This window comes from Tachysurus fulvidraco, chromosome 21, assembly GCF_022655615.1.
Source record: "Tachysurus fulvidraco isolate hzauxx_2018 chromosome 21, HZAU_PFXX_2.0, whole genome shotgun sequence".
NCBI lineage: Eukaryota > Metazoa > Chordata > Actinopteri > Siluriformes > Bagridae > Tachysurus > Tachysurus fulvidraco.
The window spans coordinates 20,948,875-20,971,257 of record NC_062538.1 but is presented as its reverse complement, the minus strand read 5'-3'; the positions used below and the strand labels follow the sequence as shown (position 1 = coordinate 20,971,257).

Below are 22,383 nucleotides of genomic sequence, written 5' to 3'. Positions count from 1 at the left end.
ATAACGCTCAGACATTCCCGTCCTATAGTTTTATCAGCTTCCTACTAACTAGCTTATCCTTGCATGTTCAGTCTCCAGTTGCCTAGCAAGAGCGTTTTAACCACTTGAACCACTGCTTCTCGCCTCACCTTCATCTCTCCCTCTTCCACCACCAGCTGCCAGTTTGCGTCTCCGCCCACGTCCTGTAGGGAGTAGATCATGTGACTCTGTACCATCTCCTCCACCTATCAGAAACCAGGAAGACAGAAAGGAAGAAGAAACGTCAGAGTCGGATTTCTTCCTTTCAGGGTTAGATTTGTCCTCGTGCCCATTAATGACTAAACAGAGTAGAGGATTTGACAGTGCTGCGGTAGAAAAAGAGACAAAAGTAAGACGTATTTGTTCTTAGACTCATTAAGATAAAACTCTGAGCACCAGAAATGTAATTTTACTATATTTGGGCTCAGTGTGTAAACTGTGTAGACATCAGTCTTGTGTTTAGGGTGAGTTAAACATGCTGTGGCCACCGCTAGGTGGCGCTGTTACCTCAGCACTGAACCTGTGCTCGTGATGACGAGCGGGACTGAGCACTACGTCGCAGGATAGAGGGGAGGTGGGCGGAGTGGGGGGCTGGAGCACAGAGACAGGATGGAGAGAAAGCGAAAATGAACGTTGGTGATGTGGTAAAGTGGTGAGGATGTCTGTAAATTCACGAGCGTGTTAGAGAAACGCGCGACGACGTCGTTCCTTCGCGGCGGGTTTAGTAAAAAAGTATCCGGCTCACCTTCTCGGCGAATCGGTGAGTGCCCATGGTGGAATAGATGTCTCCGGAAGGCATCGGGCTTGGTCTCTGTACCCGGGATTTTTCCGTCTGTGTCTAGAAAACACGAACGCACAATCGGACTGCTCACAATTCAGTGTGTGTGTTTCTGTACAAACAAATATGAAGCTCCTGAGAAGATAAATCCACACGTTCTACCGAACTCTGCACAAATAGGTTCCTTGCTACTTTGAGGGTTTGGTTTGCTTGTTACTGCTGAGCAACTGAGGGTTAAGGGCCTTGATCAGGGGCGACAAGAGATTTGAACTCATGACCTTCCGATCAGTAAACCAACACCTTTAACACAGAGCTACCACTTCCCTAGTTCTGTGTATTAGTGACATCACCAGTTTTGTTCGGGATCTAGTGTTTAATAAATATATAAATAAATAATTCGGGACATACTGCTTTTGGAAAATAATCAACTCCAGGGTGGTTTCAGAAATATAACCTGACATTAATTAACACCTGAACACAAAGAAGGTGTTTTTTTTTGTTCTTTTTTAACATATAATAAAGCTGAAATCGATGGGACGTGAGCTTTCCGAACCTGTTCCTCTATTTTGTCTTGTCTGTCCAGAGCGGCTTCAACGGCGTCAAAGAACTCATCCTCGTTTATGAGACTGTTCGGGCCCTCCTGAGAAAAGAGAGAGAGAGAGAGAGAGAGAGAGAGAGAGAGAGAGAGAGATCTCAGTCATGACTCTCAGTACTGTTTTAAACGTCACAATATGGAGATATTTAGGAGACTCGATCTGAGAAGTAAACATCTTGAAGTTTGATGAATTTCCCATTTGTTAAGAAGGAGGAACGTCTCCAGAGAGAAAGGACGATCTTCTGTTCACAGCCAGTTTCAACACTGGCCACACGTCTCAGATCTAAACCAGTGCTGGTTTGTTATCAGCTCCAACATTATGGTCTGCTGTCGCTCTTGTGGAATAAATACAGAGGAAACTGAGCCACAAAATAAAGATTTATGAGCAGATTAAATCAGAGGCACAGAGAGCCTGACCTCTAAACTAACAACAACAACAAGTGTCAAAAAGCACACAGACACACTCATACACACTCTCACTCACTCATACACTCTCTCACTCACTCTCTCACACACACACACACACACACTCACACACACACACACACACACACACACACACACACACACACACACACACACACACACACACACACACACACACACACACTCACACACACACACACACACACACACACACACACACACACACACACACACACACACACTCACACACACTCACACACACTCACACACACTCACACACACTCACACACACTCACACACACTCACACACACTCACACACACTCACACACACTCACACACACTCACACACACTCACACACACTTTTGGCAAAGATGATGTCATTAGTGAGTGAAATATTTACCCTTACTTTATCACAACTGATTGGATTTAAAGTAATGTGTTATTTGTGACATTTCTGTGCAGAGCTGCGGAGCTACACACAAGCACTCTATTTAATCCCAGTGCACTAGACGGCCATTCTGAGTAAACAGAGACAGAAAAGTGCTAAAATGCCCTTTTAAGTCCTCTTAAAGCTCTGGAGTTGCACTTGTTCTGTCATTAATTGCATGAATGTACCATAGATAATCAGGAATAATAATTAGTGGTTATTTAGATATTCTGCAGTGTCCTTTAAAAAACAAACAAACAAACAAACAAACAAATAAAATCCTACCTCGTAATCCGGGCCTCCGAAATGAGATTTCTTCTTCAGCTCGGACAATGCTGTTTTATAGGCCTCCTCCACCCTCCTCCTCCTCTCCGTCTCCTGCAGCCAGACAGGGAGAGCGATTGAGAACGAGAGGAATGAATGAGAGAAATGGAAGGCGCATGTGGGACGGCGAGAGAATGAAGGATACACCGAGAGCGAGAGTCAGACGTTAGAGTCTATTACGATACGCTGTCTCGTACGGAGGACGCCGGGACGCCGAGACGCAATTCGCAAACGACTGTATGATAAAATGTCCGGCTAATTATTTATTAATTCTAATTTCTTTAATTTTTTTTATGAAAGCTTACAAAACATTTTGGCTTCTGGGTGAAACTAGAACGTCATGTCACGACTTTTATCAGAATCAGAATTAGAAATTAGATTCAGATTAAATAAGATTAAAAATTCCTAAAAAAAAAAAAAAAAAAAAAAAAAAGATCCTTGTTTGTTCCGTTGAGAAGAAACGATCGAAGAAAACCGTCTGTAAAGCAAGTCGGATTTTCGCGTCTGATTTATCAGATTAAAAAGTTTTCGTTCTTACTTCAAGGCAGCAAAAGAACAGATATGAAGACAAAAAATATATTAATATGTGCGTGTATTCATCCTTAGTAAGTGTCCGGATGCTCAGATCGAAAAAGGACGCTACAGCTTGGATACTGTACAAGTATTAAAGGTATAACGAACAGGTACTGAACATTAGGCTACAAGCTACAGCTGTGAGAACGACCCTTAACTCAGTTACATCCTCTGGCTGGTTGGATGAGTTAGGGATTAAATCTGAAATATAAAGTGAATGTTTTCCATTTCCATTCATTCATTCATTCATTCATTAATTCATTCCTTTTCTACCGTTTATCCGAACTTCTCGGGTCACGGGGAGCCTGTGCCTATCTCAGGCGGGCATCGAGGCAGGATACACCCTGGACGGAGTGCCGACCCATCACAGGGCACACACACACACTCATTCACTCACACTCCAGACAATTTTCCAGAGATGCCAATCAACCGGAGGAAACCTCCGAGGCACGGGGAGAACATGCAAACTCCACACACACACAAGGCGGAGGCGGGAATCGAACCCCCAACCCTGGAGGTGTGAGGCGGACGTGCTAACCACTAAGCCACCGTGTCCCCCTCATTTGTTTATATATATTGCTTAATAAATAAAATGGTCAACATGTTCAATGAAACAGCATCACATCTTTAAGAAGAGCTGATGAAGATGAATACCTGATCTATTCTAGATAGGGACAAAACCTCGTTTCTCTAAGAGATCCAACTGGAACTGGACCCGTGTGAGCAGGAAAGACTTAAAAAGCCTTTACGTTTCGGCCGTACTCCACGTCGTACTCACATCGCGTTTAAACAGACGCTGAGCGTCTCTGTGTTACACCTTTTCGCCGGCTTGTTCAGATGAATAAAACGGCAGCTCCCTATTCCGACTCCACCGCCGCACCGACGGCTCGTTTATCACCGGTTCCTGTAGCTGCGTGCTGTAATACAGCGACACACTTCCACCTACACACCACCTAAACTCCTGCTGTCGTGTCACACTGGCTGCTTTCCGTACTGTTTTTCTTTCTGACTTTTGTGGCCATTACAGAACGAAAGCTTTGTGTAGTTGTGAGTCACGGTGAACTGGACAAACCTTTCTGTTTGATCGCCTGTTTGTTGTCCTTTATCCTTAACGGCTCGTGTTAGATGTTAGAGATATCGGTGTATTCTTTAATCTTATGAGGTATAAAGGTATATATATATATCGCCAGCGAAACCCTGAACTCATCCCACTGTGTGTGGGGGGTTTCCCAATGTTCTCAATTGAGAAAGAGAGAATGTCTCATCCAGGGTTTAGTCCCAGTGTACACAGTAACATCAGATGTATCTCATCCCTGACCAGGTTAATATTCTCCCTCAATGAAGAACAATGAACCAAAACTCTCGCGATTTTTTTTTTAAACACATCTGTAACAAATATGACAAAAATATTTAGCTTTAACTGCCTTCAGGTGGTTATTTGACTTGGTGTGTGTCTCAGTGCAGGTGAATCCCCATCATGTACCTTATCCAGTCTCCTCTGCCAGCTGTCCTCTCTCTTCACCATCAGGTCGATGCAGTGCGAGAGTGTGGCCAGGATTCCCGCCGTAGTGGCTTTAAACGTGATGGCCTCGCCTTTAAAATCGATCCCGTTCAGGCCCTTAGTACTCAGAGACTGGAACACTACGGAGCGGAACATAAGGACGACCGTTACAGCGTTTGTTAAATATAAATTAAAAATAAATCTGGAAAAATACAACATTCAAATGAGTCAAATTAAAGGGGCGATATGTCTTTTTTTTTTTTTTTTTAGAACGCTTTGATTTGAGACACATCTGATTCCAAACTTTATCCATTTCTCACTAATGGACAATAATTTTACTCCGTGGAAAACACACATGCCTGATGGAGTGATGGTAGGTGAAAATTATTTCTGGGCCAGAAAAATAAATGAAACAAAAATACTAAAATGAAGTAATCACCCAAAAATTAAAAAAACAACAGTGTGTATTTTTAAAGAGATCTGAACTTAAATTTGATCTACACATGAACACGCAAAAAAGCATTAACCTTTAAAGCCCCCCCCCCCCCCCACACACACACACACACAGGAAGTTTGAATTTTACGACCGAATCAAAGATGTTCTTTTATCTCTGTGTCTTTTATCTCTTTTATATCACAAATAATAAGCAAATTGTTCTGAAGTAAATTCTTTTACTAACCTCAAAACCTCATGAGTTCCAAGTTTCAGTCAATAAACAAACAAACAAACAAACAAACAAACCAGGAGAAACTTACACTTCTCTCTGCTGCCGTTGTGGTTGTGCAGGAATTCGCCATCAGCGCGAGTAGTAGGAAAGTCGTCTTCATCATCCTCCACAACTGGACACAGGAACACACACACACGCACACACACACACACACACACTATGAACTCAGAGACCCTGGTGGAAGTGGAAGGCAGTGACTAGAGCTGCCAGTAGATCAGAAGCACAATGAGACAGCAAGTGCAGAAATCCAGCACAAAACACAACACCACAATGGTCCTGCTCTTTCCTCAGAGAGAGAGAGAGAGAGAGAGAGAGAGAGAGAGAGAGAGAGGAGGCAGAAAAAGGAAAGAATGGGAGGAGAGGCGTGATCAAAAGAACGAAGAAAACAATGAGAGTGAAAGGAAACAGAGTGAGAGATGACGAGGGGGAGGACTGTGAGCGGATAAAAGAAGTGGTTGATTGTGTGCAGAAAGAGAGAGAGAGACAGAGAGAGAACGAGAGAGGGGGAAGAGAGAGAGAGAGGAAGGGTGAGATAGAGAGAGAGAGAGAGGAAGGGTGAGAGAGAGAGAGAGACAGAAAAAGAGAAGAGGAGAGAGAGAGCTAGAGAGAGGAAGAGCGAGAGAGAGAGATAAAGAGATATATATAGAGAGAGAAGGAGAAAAAGAGAGAGGGACGGAGAGAGAGAGAGAGATGGGGAGAGAGAAAGAGAGAGATAGAGATAGAGAGAGAGAAAGAGAGAGGGGGAAGAGCGAGAGATAGAGAGAGAGAGAGAGGAAGGGTGAGAGAGAGACAGAAAAAGAGAAGAGGAGAGAGAGAGCTAGAGAGAGGAAGAGCGAGAGAGAGAGAGATAAAGAGATATATAGAGAGAGAGAAGGAGAAAAAGAGAGAGGGACGGAGAGAGAGAGATGGGGAGAGAGAAAGAGAGAGAGAGAGATATAGAGATAGAGACAGAGAAGGAGAGAGGGAGGAAGAAAGAGAGGGTGATGCAAAAGTAAGGAATGAAAAAGTGAGTTAAGGAAAAATGTAAAGACACTTGAGCTAAAACAGGAGTAAGATGGAGCTCTGTGTTATTGTCACGTCTGTTCTGTGTTGTCTACGTCGCTGTTATTCTTATTCTTAGCGAACGTCTGAAACAAAACCAACTGCTTGGTGTGAGGTCATATCCAGTCTGCGCCCGTATTCCAGCAGGACCTGCTGCCATGGCCGCTGTTCTAGACGGCGAATCCTTCCTGACCATCAGACTCGAGGATTGTTGGAAAGGTATACTGATAGAACGGGGGGTGTGGGGTGGGGGCCGAACGGTTTCCTGTGTTTCTGGATCTTTCCGAACCTTCGGCTGGTGTGTTGTACGTAGTGTTACCTGAGTGGCGCATTGTTAGTAACACAAAGGCGGGTGTTGTATTACAGTGTTGTCACGGTGTGCGTCACTCACTCTTATCCCTCTGCAGCTCGTCTTTGGACACGGCGTCTGAGCAGGCGTCAAAATATTTCTGCAGTGTGTCCACCTGCCTGCACAGGATGTCTCTGAACGTCTCCATCTCGGCCAGTTTCTCTCGCAGACTGTGGCCCTTCTGCAAACACACACACACACACACACACACACACACACACACACACACACACACACACACACACACACACACACACACACACAGAAAGGATTTACTACAGAGTTCCAGAGTTACGGCTGTGCGAAATGATGATATAAGATCTAGTTGGTAATCAATTTCTCTGCACTAAACTTCTCGGCTTTAGAACTTGCGCGTCATGTTTTGTAGAAATGTGTATCGTGATATGATATTTTTTAATCAGACTGTAAAGAACTTTCTGGAAACGTGGGATGCGGAAGAAGGGATATGTGAAGCGTGAGGGTCAATGAAAGGTTGGAGCTGTGTGTGTGTGTCTCTGTGCGCGTCTGTCTGTGCGCCTCTCTGTGCACGTGCGTGTGTGCACGTGTCTCTCTGTGCGTGTCTCTCTGTGTGCATGCACGTCTGTCTGTGCGTGCGTGCGCCTCTCTGTGCGCGTGTCTGCGTGTGTGCACGTGCCTCTCTGTGCGCGTGCGTGTGTCTGCGTGTGCACGCGCCTCTCTGTGCGCGCCACTCTGTGTGCATGCACGTGCCTCTCTGTGCATGCACGTGCCTCTCTGTGTGCATGCACGTGCCTCTCTGTGCGCGTGCGTGTGTCTATGTGTGTGCATTCGCCTCTCTGTGCGCGCCACACTGTGTGCATGCACGTGCCTCTCTGTGCGTGTGTGCACGCGCCTCTCTGTGCGCATGCGTGTGTCTGCGTGTGTGCACGTGCCTCTCTGTGCGCGTGCGTCTGCGTGTGTACGCGCCTCTCTGTGCGCGCCACTCTGTGTACATGCACGTGCCTCTCTGTGTGCATGCACGTGTCTCTCTGTGTGCGTGCGTGTGTGTGTCTGCGTGTGTGCACACGCCTCTCTTTGCGTGCCTCTCTGTGCGCATGCGTGTCTGCATGTGTGCACGCGCCTCTCTGTGCGTGCCACTCTGTGTATGCGTCTGTGTGTTTTCACACCTTAAAAGAGGACGTTGAAGTGGCAGAGTAGCTGCTGGTAGCTGAGGTGAGAGAAAGCATGGAGCCATGTCTCCTCAAACTGGACTCAGAGCCGTAACCAGACTCAACCTGGGAGAGAGAGAGAGAGAGAGAGAGGGTGAGAGGGAGAGAGAGAGGGGTAAAAGTTAATGGCACTGAAAAACATGCAGCTTGTCATGTAAGGGACATTTAAGGTAAGGAGCCTTCAGTGTGAAACACATCCCATTACTTTAGAATGAACGAGGTCTTTGAGAATTTAACAGGGCTGTGATATAAGCTCGTGACGTTCTCACGTTGTAGTCCAGACCCCGAGGGATCCGAGCGGCCGCTTTGTTTACTACCGTTTTGGTTGCCATGGTTTCACAAAACAAAAATGTGTCAGAGTCTTACACAGGATCGACAGAACAGATCGCTTCACTACAAATCTGTAAGTCGCACCTGTAAGGATTCCTCCTGAGACCCTTTATGAGTAACGGCTTAAAATAGAGTGTGTTAGGTGGCGTATAAACAAGCGTGCACACCTGAGGCGAGGCGAGGCGGGAGACGGAGCAAGACGAGACAGGCCCGGCTCTGCATCTCGGGCTCTTACACAAACAACAACTCAGCAAGGTGTTTCTCATGAAGGGAGAGAATCATGCAACTGTGTGTGTGTGTGTGTATGTGTCATATTCAGGGTGTGTTCACAGTTCATACTTTATGACACACTTCCATAAACTTCTATTACTGTACGTTCTCGACTACAGAGCCAAGTTCACGCTCTTTTTACGCTTCCTCTCTGACACGACTTCTCGTTTCTCGTCTTACTAGGATCCAGGAAGCGGTTAAAGGAATGTAGAACATTTACAGCTGCTAGAACACGAGTCTGAAAAGGAACTGAACCGGCATCGTGAACGTTCCTCAACATCGGAATAACCGAAATTATAAACGAGCAGAAAGACAATAATCACCTTCTGAGTGGGAGGAAGGAATGTGTATAGTTCAGTTTTTTGTGGGTTGCTATAAAACGGTGTTTAATACTTGGCTCAGAATGTAATAAAAATCAGTTCCTAACTCCAGAACAAATCGGCGTTATGGGCAGCGCCGATGAGATAACGTCCAACAGACGCCTGTTTCGCTCCCTACCCGCTTTATAGCAAGAGCAGCTTCCTGTCTGCTGACATTCACTCCCTGATGAACTGAGGCGTCATGGTGCTGCTTTGACACTAGAGGGCAGTAAAGCTCACTCGATGTTCAGTCTCAGTTTCCAGAGTTAACTCCAGTTCAAACACAACCCTCCTGATCGAGACCACTCGCTCTTACGGTCGCTCTGGCCAATCGGCTCGGCTCGCGGTGACGCCGAGACGCCTGTAACGTAACCAATCACGAGCTTGGAGGAGTCTGCGTTTATCTGATCGATCGCTGATGAAATCTAATAGTGTAGAGTCAGCATCCAATCTAATATATATATATATATATATATATATATATATATATATATATATATATATTAGAGAGAGAGAGAGAGAGAGAGAGAGAGAGAGAGAGAGAGAGAGAGATACTATGTGCGTGTGTGTGTGTGAGAGAGAGAGAGATACTATGTGCGTGTGTGTGAGAGAGAGAAAAGCTGTGTGTAAATGAATAAATAGATATGAAAGAGGTTGCACGTGTCCGTCTCTGTGTGTGTCTGTGCGCGCGTTTGAGTGTGTCTCTATGTCTGTGTGTGTGTCTCTGTATGTGTGTGTCTCTGTATGCGTGTGTCTCTGTGTGTGTCTCTGTATGTGTGCGTGTGTGTGCGCGTGTGTGTGTGTCTCTGTATGTGTGTGTATGTGTCTCTGTATGTGTGTGTGTGTGTGTGTGTCTCTGTATGTGTGTGTGTGTGTGTGTGTGTGTGCGTGCGTGTCTCTGTATGTGTGTGGTCTATGGCACTATATAACATTGATAAAGTAAATAAAAAATGAAATGTTCTGTTTAATTGAAATCCGGTTGGGCTCCATTAATCACACCCCCACGCTCACCCCCCCCCCCCCACACACACACACCCCACTTCAGATTAAATATACTTTTTTCCTGTGTGTGTGCGCGCTTGAAGGCTCTTTGCTGGATTTGCTCTCTCATGTGATCCAATTTAGCATGACTCCTGTATTTCTATCTCTCTCTCACACACACACACACACACACACACACACACACACACACACACACACACACACACACACACACACACACACACACACACACACACACAGAGACAGAGGTCAGGGTGTCCATCTACATGGCTCTAATGTGAGGCACATGTTGGTTACCACACATACACGACACATGACACACAACAAATACAGAAAACAAGGTGTGACTAACAGCAGAGTTAGCAATGAAATGTCAAAAGTGTATTAGTAGAAAGTAGGAAGGGAGAGTGAGAGAGATACAGAGTGATACAGAGAGAGAGAGAGAGAGAGAGAGAGAGAGAGAGAGAGAGAGACAGATGCACAAATGATTGTGTTCACACACACACTTTTGGCAATACAGTATATATACACACATACACACAATTGTTAAGTGTATTATTGTGCAGTAATTCGGCCACACCCCAACACACACCCCCATATACAGGGCTCTTTTTTTGGCAGCTAACATGAGGACCCCCACCCCATTCCCACCTCTCCTTTAGACTCTAGACTGTACATGCATTTGTGTGTCTATCGACATTAATGTCTCTGTAACTGTATACATATGCAGGTGTGACCATATATGCTTGCGAGTGTGTACGTGTGTGTGTGTACGTGTAGGAGTGTGTGTGTGTGTGTGTATACATGTGAGAGACCAATACTAAGAAATGGTAAAGAATACCCGAGGTACATGTTTGTGTGAGATCCACATCCTACAAATATGAGTTGCACACACACACACACTCTCTCGCACGCTCTCACACACTCGCACAGTGACTGTGCACTGTAAAAGCAGTCAACATAGCTAGCTGATTACAATAATAGGCCACGCCCACTTGGAAGGTTTAAAAACTTCGCTTTATCGTTTATCATCAGGAACGCACCGAAATTACACACTTCAGTGGGCTTGTGAAATTTATTTATTTATTTATATATTTCTAATCGATGCCGAGGACAGGAGAATATGCAGTCACATTTAAGGTCCGCTTTTTGTTTTTGTTTTTTTTTTTTTTGATATTTTACTTAATTTAAAATAGAATAAAACGTTTAAATAAAAATATATTTATTCTCATTGAGAATGCAGGACTCACATGGGCTTAAAAAAACAAAACAAAACAAAAAACCCCACATTAACCTGTCGGTCTACGTGACTTGCCACAAAGTCGCAGGAAGACGATATTCGAGTGTTTGTAAAAGCAGCACGTACCGTCCAGGCACCGAGACAAGCTCCGTAATGAAGACTCTCGGTTCCCCTCGGCAACACGAGCGCCATGGCAACGCTCACACGATGACATCGCTGGGGCAGAAGGCAGATGGCCCAGACAGGAGTCCAGAGTAACGTGAAGGATAAAAACCTCAGCAGTGTTTTTATTTGTCGTTTTTTAAACTCGTGGTAGCATTTTATTTAAAGGGACCTTCATAATGCCTTTATAACACGTTCATAAGCACGGCATGTAGAGTAGAGGTTACCGGAGTGAATGGCATACTCTCATTCCGTTTCTTTTATATTAAAGCTTCGTTTTACAAACCTGAAGACGTTAACGAATCTCACAAGTGTGTTGCAAACAAATGGTGAGAATTTCTCTGGACAAAAAGGGAAGTATTGCGTCGTTATGTGCCGACCAATCAGACTCCTTCGTGTCCGACCACATGCAAAAATCAGCATGGAACAAAATACAGAAGAGGTTTCAGAGATTTCAGAGATTTCTGTCTGAGCAAAAGTGCTTTCACTTTGAATCGAAAGTGCTCTGAGCTTCACTGCGGTACGAACTTGCGGTTAGGGGGAAGTGTTGGAGGGAATGATGTCAGACTCACCCTGTGCTGCTCGATGGACTCGATCCACTGGTGACGGTGGTCCGGGTCCTGAGCTCTCAGGTACCACACGCTGTCGTTAACACTGATATCCAACCTGCACTCGTCAAACTCGTGGGGCTGTAAAAAGAGAGAGAGAGAGAGAGAGAGAGAGAGAGAATTTTAATTATGGGTAAAAAAAAAATTAAAAAAAAAAAAAAAAAAAAGATTTGTAATATATCTGGCAATGATAAGCTTGTGAAGGATTTCTGATGATTCTCCCATACAGGATAAAATAAAAAAAAAAAAGTTAACGCTAAACACTCACTCATTCATTTTCTACCGCTTATCCGATCTACCGCAGGCGTCATTGGGCATCGAGGCAGGATACACCCTGGACGGAGTGCCAACCCATTACAGGACACACACACACACACACCCTCATTCACTCACACACACACACACACACACACACACACACACAACGGACAATTTTCCAGAGATGCCAATCAACCTACCATGCATGTCTTTGGACCGGGGGAGGAAACCGGAGTACCCGGAGAAAACCCCCGAGGCACGGGGAGAGCAAAAAAAAAGAAACAGGTTTTGCTTTGCAAGAATAACAGAGGCAAAGGTGCCACTTTTTTACGCTTTAGCAGCAGAATGAATGATTTTTCGATTTTTCCCTTTGTATTGTAATAATGTTTTTTTCTGCCTTTCAAGTATACATATGTACGTTTAAACTCTAGGCCACGCCCCCAACTGGGAATCATGTTTGGTTTTGATCTCCTGTTGGCGCTCTGGTCTCGTGGGTCCTGCATCGTAACCGCTAAACCTACAGAGCGCTAACGCCAGACAATACTCTACTGTCAGGGACACCGTCACCTGACTGCACGCGTCGTCCTTAATCCTTTCTCGAGAGGACGATGCTTACGAGAAGAATGATTACAAATCTTCGGCCTGAGGAGAAACGGATTAGCCCTCAGTAGGAGAAACCCTGACAAGGCAAAGCTGCAGGCTCGAACTGGTGCTTTGACCGGGTTTATTTTCAGCCTGAACGTCACATCTAAAAAGCTTCCGTGATGTGTGGGAACCAGCTGAACATGGCTGATGGTGAGGGATGGGAACGGAAAAACGGAGGGATGGGAACGGTGTCAGGGTGGGATCACGCTGAGCAAAAACAAACATCATCGGTCATCAGTACAGACCTGGGACTGAACGTCAGCAGTGGAAACGTGTTCGGTTTTCTACAGTAGTCTTCAAACAGGAAGTATTTTATTGCCACAAGCCTGTTATAAGATTCGTCAGGGTGCTGTTGGGTTTCTGTATGTAGAGTACAGTGACTCTGTGTTCAGCTGCTGGGCAGCAGGGCAATAAGAATGGATGTGGGACGGGTTTGTGAGCCAAACAATTCCCACATCTCTACAATAACACTGGAACAAAGATTACACCGAGTGAAATACTTGTGTGCGTCTGTGTGTGTGTGTGTCTCTGTAGCTGTGTGTGTGTGTGTGTGTGTCTCTGTAGCTGTGTGTGTGTGTGTGTGTGTCTCTGTAGCTGTGTGTGTGTGTGTCTCTGTAGCTGTGTGTGTGTGTGTGTCTCTGTAGCTGCGTGTGTGTGTGTGTGCGTGTCTCTGTAGCTGTGTGTGTGCGTGTCTCTGTAGCTGTGTGTGTGTGTGTCTCTGTAGCTGTGTGTGTGTGTGTCTCTGTAGCTGTGTGTGTGTGTGTCTCTGTAGCTGTGTGTGTGTGTGTCTCTGTAGCTGTGTGTGTGTGTGTGTGTGTGTGTGTGTGTGTGTGTGTGTGTCTCTGTCTGTGTGTGTGTGTGTGTCTCTGTAGCTGTGTGTGTGTGTGTGTGTGTGTGTGTGTGTGTCTCTGTAGCTGTGTGTGTGTGTGTGTGTCTCTGTAGCTGTGTGTGTGTGTGTGTCTCTGTAGCTGTGTGTGTGTGTGTCTCTGTAGCTGCGTGTGTGTGTGTGTGTGTGTGTGTCTCTGTAGCTGTGTGTGTGTGTGTCTCTGTAGCTGTGTGTGTGCGTGTCTCTGTAGCTGTGTGTGTGTGTCTCTGTAGCTGTGTGTGTGTGTGTGTGTGTGTGTGTGTGTGTGTGTCTCTGTAGCTGTGTGTGTGTGTGTGTGTCTCTGTAGCTGTGTGTGTGTGTGTGTGTGTGTGTGTGTCTCTGTAGCTGTGTGTGTGTGTGTGTGTGTCTCTGTAGCTGTGTGTGTGTGTGTGTGTGTCTCTGTAGCTGTGTGTGTGTGTGTGTGTCTCTGTAGCTGTGTGTGTGTGTGTGTGTGTCTCTGTAGCTGTGTGTGTGTGTGTGTGTGTGTCTCTGTAGCTGTGTGTGTGTGTGTGTGTGTCTCTGTAGCTGTGTGTGTGTGTGTGTCTCTGTAGCTGTGTGTGTGTGTGTGTTCTCTGTAGCTGTGTGTGTGTGTGTGTGTCTCTGTAGCTGTGTGTGTGTGTGTGTGTCTCTGTAGATGTGTGTGTGAGAGTGTGTGTCTCTGTAGCTGTGTGTGTGTGTGTGTGTCTCTGTAGCTGTGTGTGTGTGTGTGTGTCTCTGTAGCTGTGTGTGTGTGTCTCTGTAGCTGTGTGTGTGTGTGTGTGTCTCTGTAGCTGTGTGTGTGTGTGTGTGTGTGTGTGTGTCTCTGTATCTGTGTGTGTGTGTGTGTGTGTCTCTGTAGCTGTGTGTGTGTGTGTGTGTCTCTGTAGCTGTGTGTGTGTGTGTGTGTCTCTGTGTGTGTGTGTGTGTGTCTCTGTAGCTGTGTGTGTGTGTGTGTGTGTCTCTGTAGCTGTGTGTGTGTGTGTGTGTGTGTCTCTGTAGCTGTGTGTGTGTGTGTGTGTGTCTCTGTAGCTGTGTGTGTGTGTGTGTGTGTCTCTGTAGCTGTGTGTGTGTGTGTGTGTCTCTGTAGCTGTGTGTGTGTGTGTGTGTCTCTGTAGCTGTGTGTGTGTGTGTGTGTCTCTGTAGCTGTGTGTGTGTGTGTGTGTCTCTGTAGCTGTGTGTGTGTGTGTGTCTCTGTAGCTGTGTGTGTGTGTGTGTGTCTCTGTAGCTGTGTGTGTGTGTGTGTCTCTGTAGCTGTGTGTGTGTGTCTCTGTCGCTGTGTGCGTGTGTGTGTGTCTCTGTCGCTGTGTGCGTGTGTGTGTGTCTCTGTCGCTGTGTGCGTGTGTGTGTGTCTCTGTCGCTGTGTGCGTGTGTGTGTGTCTCTGTCGCTGTGTGCGTGTGTGTGTGTGTCTCTGTCGCTGTGTGTGTGTGTGTGTGTCTCTGTCGCTGTGTGTGTGTGTGTGTGTGTCTCTGTCGCTGTGTGTGTGTGTCTCTGTCGCTGTGTGTGTGTGTGTGTGTGTCTCTGTCGCTGTGTGTGTGTGTGTGTGTCTCTGTCGCTGTGTGTGTGTGTGTGTGTGTCTCTGTCGCTGTGTGTGTGTGTGTGTGTGTCTCTGTCGCTGTGTGTGTGTGTGTGTGTGTCTCTGTCGCTGTGTGCGTGTGTGTGTGTCTCTGTCGCTGTGTGTGTGTGTGTGTCTCTGTCGCTGTGTGTGTGTGTCTCTGTCGCTGTGTGTGTGTGTCTCTGTCGCTGTGTGTGTGTCTCTGTCGCTGTGTGTGTGTGTGTGTGTGTCTCTGTCGCTGTGTGTGTGTGTGTGTGTGTCTCTGTGTGTGTGTGTGTGTGTGTCTCTGTGTGTGTGTGTGTGTGTGTCTCTGTGTGTGTGTGTGTGTGTGTCTCTGTCGCTGTGTGTGTGTGTGTGTGTGTCTCTGTCGCTGTGTGTGTGTGTCTCTGTCGCTGTGTGTGTGTGTGTGTGTGTCTCTGTCGCTGTGTGTGTGTGTGTGTGTGTCTCTGTCGCTGTGTGTGTGTGTGTGTGTGTCTCTGTCGCTGTGTGTGTGTGTGTGTGTGTCTCTGTCGCTGTGTGTGTGTGTGTGTGTGTCTCTGTCGCTGTGTGTGTGTGTGTGTGTGTGTCTCTGTCGCTGTGTGTGTGTGTGTGTGTGTCTCTGTCGCTGTGTGTGTGTGTGTGTGTCGCTGTGTGTGTGTGTGTGTCGCTGTGTGTGTGTGTGTGTCGCTGTGTGTGTGTGTGTGTGTGTCGCTGTGTGTGTGTGTGTCTCTGTCGCTGTGTGTGTGTGTCGCTGTGTGTGTGTGTGTGTGTGTGTCGCTGTGTGTGTGTGTGTCGCTGTGTGTGTGTGTGTCGCTGTGTGTGTGTGTGTGTGTCGCTGTGTGTGTGTGTGTGTGTCGCTGTGTGTGTGTGTGTGTGTCTCTGTGTGTGTGTGTGTCTGTGTGTGTCTCTGTGTGTGTGTGTGTCTGTGTGTGTCTCTGTGTGTGTGTGTGTGTGTGTGTGTCTGTGTGTGTCTCTGTGTGTGTCTGTGTGTGTGTGTGTGTGTCTCTGTGTGTGTGTGTGTGTGTGTGTCTCTGTCGCTGTGTGTGTGTCTGTGTGTGTGTGTGTGTCTGTGTGTGTGTGTCTCTGTGTGTGTGTGTGTGTGTCTCTGTGTGTGTCTGTGTGTGTGTGTGTGTGTGTGTGTCTCTGTGTGTGTGTGTGTCTCTGTGTGTGTGTGTGTGTGTCTCTGTGTGTGTGTGTGTGTGTCTGTGTGTGTGTGTGTGTCTCTGTGTGTGTGTGTGTCTCTGTGTGTGTGTGTGTGTCTCTGTGTGTGTGTGTGTGTCTCTGTGTGTGTGTGTGTGTCTCTGTGTGTGTGTGTGTGTCTCTGTGTGTGTGTGTGTGTGTGTGTGTGTGTGTGTGTGTGTGTCTCTGTGTGTGTGTCTCTGTGTGTGTGTGTGTGTGTCTCTGTGTGTGTGTCTCTGTGTGTGTGTGTGTGTCTCTGTGTGTGTCTCTGTGTGTCTCTCTCTCTAAAGCCCCAAGTGTCCACTTTTCGTTTGAGACGTTAAGCGCGACAACAGAGTTTAAGAGCACAAATAAATTCAGCACTGAACCCAGAAAGCCCCAGATGGTAAAAAAAAGGAGTCCAACACTCGATGACTGGATTGTTTTGTGTTGGATATTAAAAGCAGACACATGACGGGAATCGAAACTATCCACAGACTTTCTTTTCTGGAGTCTGAAGACCAACAGTGAGGAGTGTAACAAGCAGCCAGTACTCATGAGTCCGGTCATCGTCTGGGGGGAAACGGGAAAGTCGATGACTCACCGCTGATGAACTCACTGTATTTCTGTAGCGTGATGGATGAAATTGAGAGAAAAAGGGAAACGAAAAAGAGGAAGGAAAAGAAGTCGTAGTAAAATGAGAGAAATACAGCAGGAATTAGAAGAATGTGACGACGTAGTGATCCTACGGTTAAATCAACGGCAAACTCGATCGGTTTTCGTTTTTTTTTGTCGTTTGCTGAACGTAGGGTCGAGGAACCCGAAGGTCCTGAGCAGGAAGTCTGAATTCTGGACGAGGTGTTTTTAACACAGTGTCCTTTTTATCCATTTATAGTTACTTGATGTCTGAGAGACGAGTTGGTTCCCGTTCTCGGCGGCTATAAAGTCGTTCGGGAAAAAAAAACGGCTAAAAATAAAAAACAGGTTGTCACGTGACCAAGATCGTAAGCAAGCGAATAAATCACAACTCTTCCTCTCTGTAGACTTTCCCATCGTAGAAAACATGGAAACTCGTAAAGTTTTAACGTTAAGTGTTTGATTTATATAAAGTGTCTGCTTCTAGTAACCCTTAAAGACTTTAATACGGACCTGTTATACTTCTAAACACGGCGGGAAAAATCGGTCGGACGTGATTTTATAGAAAATTACCCGTCACCTTCCGACTGATCAGGATCGAGGATTCGACAGCGCCGTAGAAACGTTTCAGATGCAGAAGGTCCGATCGTTAATGATCTGCTTCTGCACTGTATTCTAAGTGCCTTTTTACACCCGGTCACTTCGTGTGTCGTCTCTGATCCGATAGCTTTCTGATTTGTTTAAACTGTTGTAAATCCGTTTACATCAGGCCACGTAAATGCGTCTCGGCGAATCGGATATCGATCCGATCTTTCGACTCCCGCCCAGAATGCAAATATATTTTACCTCATTTCCGGGGTAACTGAAACGGAACACGCTTTGGTGTATGCGTCAGAACGGTTATGCTACAAAAAAACAGCGTTTACTGTTTGCTGGCGTTTTCGCTGGAGGAAGCAGCAGCGCGTTTTAAGACCCGACGAGACGCCTGGGTGAAAGATCACCTGCGAGTGACGTACTTCCGTTTGGGAGGAGTATAGCGCTGACGTACAGTACAGACCAAAAGTTTGGACACACCTTCTCATTCAAAGAGTTTTCTTTATTTTCATGACTATGAAAATTGTAGATTCACCCTGAAGGCATCAAAACTATGAATTAACACGTGTGGAATTATATACATAACAAAAACATGTGAAAAAAAAATGACCCCAAACACACCTCCAGGCTGTGTAAGGGCTATTTGACCATGAAGGAGAGTGATGGGGTGCTGCACCTGATGACATGGCCTCCACAGTCACCGGACCTGAACCCGATCGAGACGGTTTGGGGTGAGCTGGACCTCAGAGTGAAGGCAAAAGGGCCAACAAGTGCTAAGCATCTCTGGGAACTCCTTCAAGACTGTCGGAAGACCATTTCAGGTGACGACCTCTTGAAGCTCATCAAGAGAATGCCGAGAGTGTGCAAAGTAGTAATCAAAGCAGAAGGTGGCTACTTTGAAGAACCTAGAATACGACACATTTTCAGTTGTTTCACACTTTTTTGTTATGAACTAAATGTTCGCTTTGAATGAGGAGGTGTGTCCAAACTTTTGGTCTGTACCGTATGAGGCTTGAACATCCACATTCATTTACACCTGTCCAGTTTCATCTTAAACTCGTCCCAGACCACCTCCTGAAGGGGTTCGAACAATCGGATTTATATCCGTCTCGAGAACGTTTCGGAGGGCATTTAGACCTGGTCTTTTTACCGTCGGATAGCTATCGGATCACAGAAAACGCAGGAAGTGACACAATCGCTCACAATCCTGTACATAACACTCATCTGTGTATTGTTTAGTTTGTGGTTTCAAATGAAGCCATGGACCAAATGTATGAACGGTAGATGACACGCGACGGAACGACACACGACCTACAAAAGTGTCGGTTTTGTATTTAAGGGGTAAATCACGTCAGGTTTTGTGCGCCGGTCTGTAAAAACGGAGCAGGATGACGCCAAAATAAACATTTTGTTTAATCCGGTCACGCTTGATGTACTGTATAAACACACGACCTCGTGTTACTTTACTTCAGGTTGCAACACGAACGGTATCGACAGACTTCGTTTAACGTGCATGTTCTAATAGGATACCGTTTCCATAGTAACATCTACGACTATAAATATCGTAGCTTAACAAATAAAGGAAAAAAATGTTTAATAGTTGGTGTGGTGAATTTTTTTTTTTTTTGGTGACTGTTAATGAAACGATTTTTCGTTTCTCGACTGTTCTGTGAACGTTTCGTATTAAATGGTAATTATAACGAGTGACGTGAAGTGAAACACGTCGCCAAACCGTTGTGGTGTAAGAGGAACGCCACGTTCCGATACAAACGCTTCATCACGAACGATCGCCTCATAAATATTCAAAATTATTTAAATATTAATAAAAATTCAAATGCAGCTTGAGGGACCAAAGAGAAATAGATTTACTGGCTCTGAAGTGCAGGATGTGACCTCTAACACGCGTGGACACACAGGAAGGAGCAACACAGGAAAAAGGACACGGGTTTCCTGCTTTTTATACCAAAAGAGTCTTGAATTTCATCACTTCCTTAAACCCTCGATGTTAAGAAATTAAATTTGACCGAGTTCCCGTTCGACTGAAAAGTTTCTCTCGGTTTCTGTTTGCAGATCCGTGCGAGTTAAAGACTGTTTCTAAACCTATGCACGCTTTCGCACGGACCTGCTGGAGAACTGGGTTTACAAGATAACCGAGACGCCACAGCTGTGTGACACACACACACACACAGAACATGCCTGGTCCAGTTCAGTGCCTGCAGCTAATTTTTTAATGGGTTAATAAAGTTCCGAAGGTTTCTTATTACCAAACAAAAAAAAAAACACACGAGGGTAAGGAAACAATACGGTGATTCAGAACGTTAACACGAACCAGGAAAAAACAAAACTAGGCTATAGCAAAGCTTCAGACATCTCAAACAAACAAAAAAATTGTTCAGCATGTTAACGCAACCTTCAGTCACAATTATTAGCGAATTATCTTGTGGGCGTGGCCTTTTCAGACGTTTTTTTTAGGGGTCTGACATGTGAAATGCGAGTGTGAAACTGGGTGTTTGGGTTGCGTGCTCAGCTTCATTACTATCTTTGTGAGCGAGGAACCGAGAAAAAATCTCCAGGCGAGGTCGAGTGTTTGGATTACGGGACCTTAAATACGCTGAAGTCGTGTCAGGAGCGCAGGAACGTGATCGGACTCACGGTTCAGCTGATAAACGGATTCGTAATCGGGTAGACGCGCTACTTAGAACAAAGTGTAAATAGGTTAAAGGTCGAGGGGAGGGAGACGAGTGTGTGCGTCTCTAAGAATGCGCAAGTCTGTGAAAGAATATGTAAGTGTGTGTGAGAGTCCGAGTGTGTGTGCAAAAGAGTGGAAGTGTGTGTATGAGTGAGTGCGTGTGTACAAGAGTGTGTGCGAGTGAATGTGTGTATGAGAGCGAGAAAGAGTGTGTGTGTGTGTGTGAGAGTGAGAGAGAGTAAGAGAGAGTGAAAGAATGTGTGTACGAGAGAGAGAGAGAGAGAGAGAGAGAGAGAGAGTGTGTGTGCGAGAGAGAGAGAGTGTGAGTGAGTGAGTGAGTGAGTGAGTGTGTGTACAAGAGAGAGAGAGAGAGAGAGAGAGAGAGAGAGTGTGAGTGGGTGTGTGTGTGTGTGTGTATGTGTGCACGAGAGAGAGAGTGAGTGAGAGAGAGAGAGTGAGTGGTAGAGTGTGAATGAGTACAAGAGAGAGTGAGTGAGAGTGTGTGTGCTGGTGTACAGATGTGGGCTACAGTCAGTATTGGAATGGAACCAAAACCACTAAACGAATAGCAACAGCAAGCTCAGCTCTGGAGCAGGCCCAGGTTTTAGCATGTGACAGCACAGGCAAGCACACACACACACGTACACACACACACACACACGTACACACACACAGGCCCCGAGACTGGCCAGTTTTTTCAATGCTCTGAGGTTTTGGCAGGCTCTTGTTTGCGCACACACTTCTTAAAAAAAAATAAAATAAATCAAAACATCCCATAACCCCTCACAACAACCCACCCCCCCTCTCACACACACCAGCATTGACTTTTTAAAATGCTCTTGACCCTCAAACTACGAATTCAGCAGCTCTGTCTACAAACAGCCGTACCTTTATCAAATATTCAGCAAGTCAATACGGACGGAGTGTGTGTGTGTGTGTGTGTGTGTGTGTGTGTGTGTGTGTGTTCTTTGCTTCCACATGGGATGGAGCTTAATAAGCCCTGCGTTTAACCAGTCTGTGCTTTGCTTAAACACTTGGGGACTGAATTAAAATCATTAAGTCCAACTGGCTACAAACAGAAATCTTCAGGAGTTTAAAGCTCACTGTAACGCGTCTCCACGCGTCTGTGAGACAATCATTAAAAAAACTCCACCATATTTAACACATTGTATTAAATTTGTTTATCGGTGATGTGCATGTCATTAAAAAATAAATCAACGCTCTGCTTTATAAAGACGTCTGACTCTTGAGACACTGAGGCGAGGCATCGTGGCAGCGGCCTTCGGGGATCTTTCCCTAAAACTCCCAACACCTCCGACGTTCTTCCGTCTGCTCCCCCTACCCACCCCTCCCCCCTTGCTGAGAGCCAGCTGTAAACTCTCACACCCTGATTGCAGATCTTTATCTGCGTGCTAAATAAACCAGTTCGACGTTGGACTGCGATCGGATCGAAGCAGCTGCAGAAGCTCGGGGTCGAAAGTCAACTTTAACCCTCACCTGAACCGATCCTGAGAAAAGAAACAGGATTTTATTTTTATTAAGTTGAAACATCAGATTAAAGAAAAATTTATTAATTAATTATATTTAGCCTCCTTTACTAAGTCTATTGCACAGAAGCCACAGATCCTTCACCGAGACTGAGGCACAAAAGCCTCCCCTGTTTGACACATAGACCACACCTTCTTAAAGGAGATAAATGCATAGAAGCCACACCTCCTAGACTGGAAATGAGAGCCAAGCCACGCCCCCTGTGCTGGAAATGATAGCCAGGCCACACCCCATATGCTGGAAAGAGAACCAAGCCACGCCCCTACATTGGAAACAAGAACCAGACCACGCCTCCTACACTGGAGACGAGAGCCAAGCCCCTACACAGGAGACAAGAGCCAGGCCACGCCTCCTACACTGGACCCGAGAACCTAAGTCACGCCTCCTACACTGGAAACAAGAACCTAAGCCTCCTACCCTGATCAAGAGGCACAACGCCACAACTCCACCAGTTATACAGACGCATTAAAAAAAACGTCCTTCACAGAAGCCACGCCTCCTCCACCCAGGACCCACTTTTGAGAAGGTTTGATACACAAAACCTGTGTTACCCAAATAA

The 22,383-nt window shown here is 45.9% G+C and overlaps 1 protein-coding gene across 4 annotated transcripts in view; it reads right to left on the bottom strand.

Moving 5' to 3' along the window:
- cert1b (ceramide transporter 1b) overlaps positions 1-22,383 on the bottom strand; it is a 37,847-nt gene that overhangs the window by 6,377 nt on the left and 9,087 nt on the right. For 2 of the 4 annotated variants that reach the window (XM_027152718.2, XM_027152717.2), the window contains exons 3-12: positions 11,885-12,001; positions 7,908-8,015; positions 6,805-6,943; positions 5,401-5,484; positions 4,627-4,784; positions 2,532-2,624; positions 1,350-1,436; positions 764-856; positions 526-609; positions 129-224 (exon numbers count right to left, since the gene is read on the bottom strand). In XM_027152718.2, coding sequence (XP_027008519.1) covers positions 129-224; positions 526-609; positions 764-856; positions 1,350-1,436; positions 2,532-2,624; positions 4,627-4,784; positions 5,401-5,484; positions 6,805-6,943; positions 7,908-8,015; positions 11,885-12,001 — 1,059 coding nt within the window. The remainder of the gene's footprint in view (positions 1-128; positions 225-525; positions 610-763; positions 857-1,349; positions 1,437-2,531; positions 2,625-4,626; positions 4,785-5,400; positions 5,485-6,804; positions 6,944-7,907; positions 8,016-11,884; positions 12,002-22,383) is intronic. The other 2 variants (XM_027152719.2, XM_027152720.2) reach the window with 2 other exon arrangements.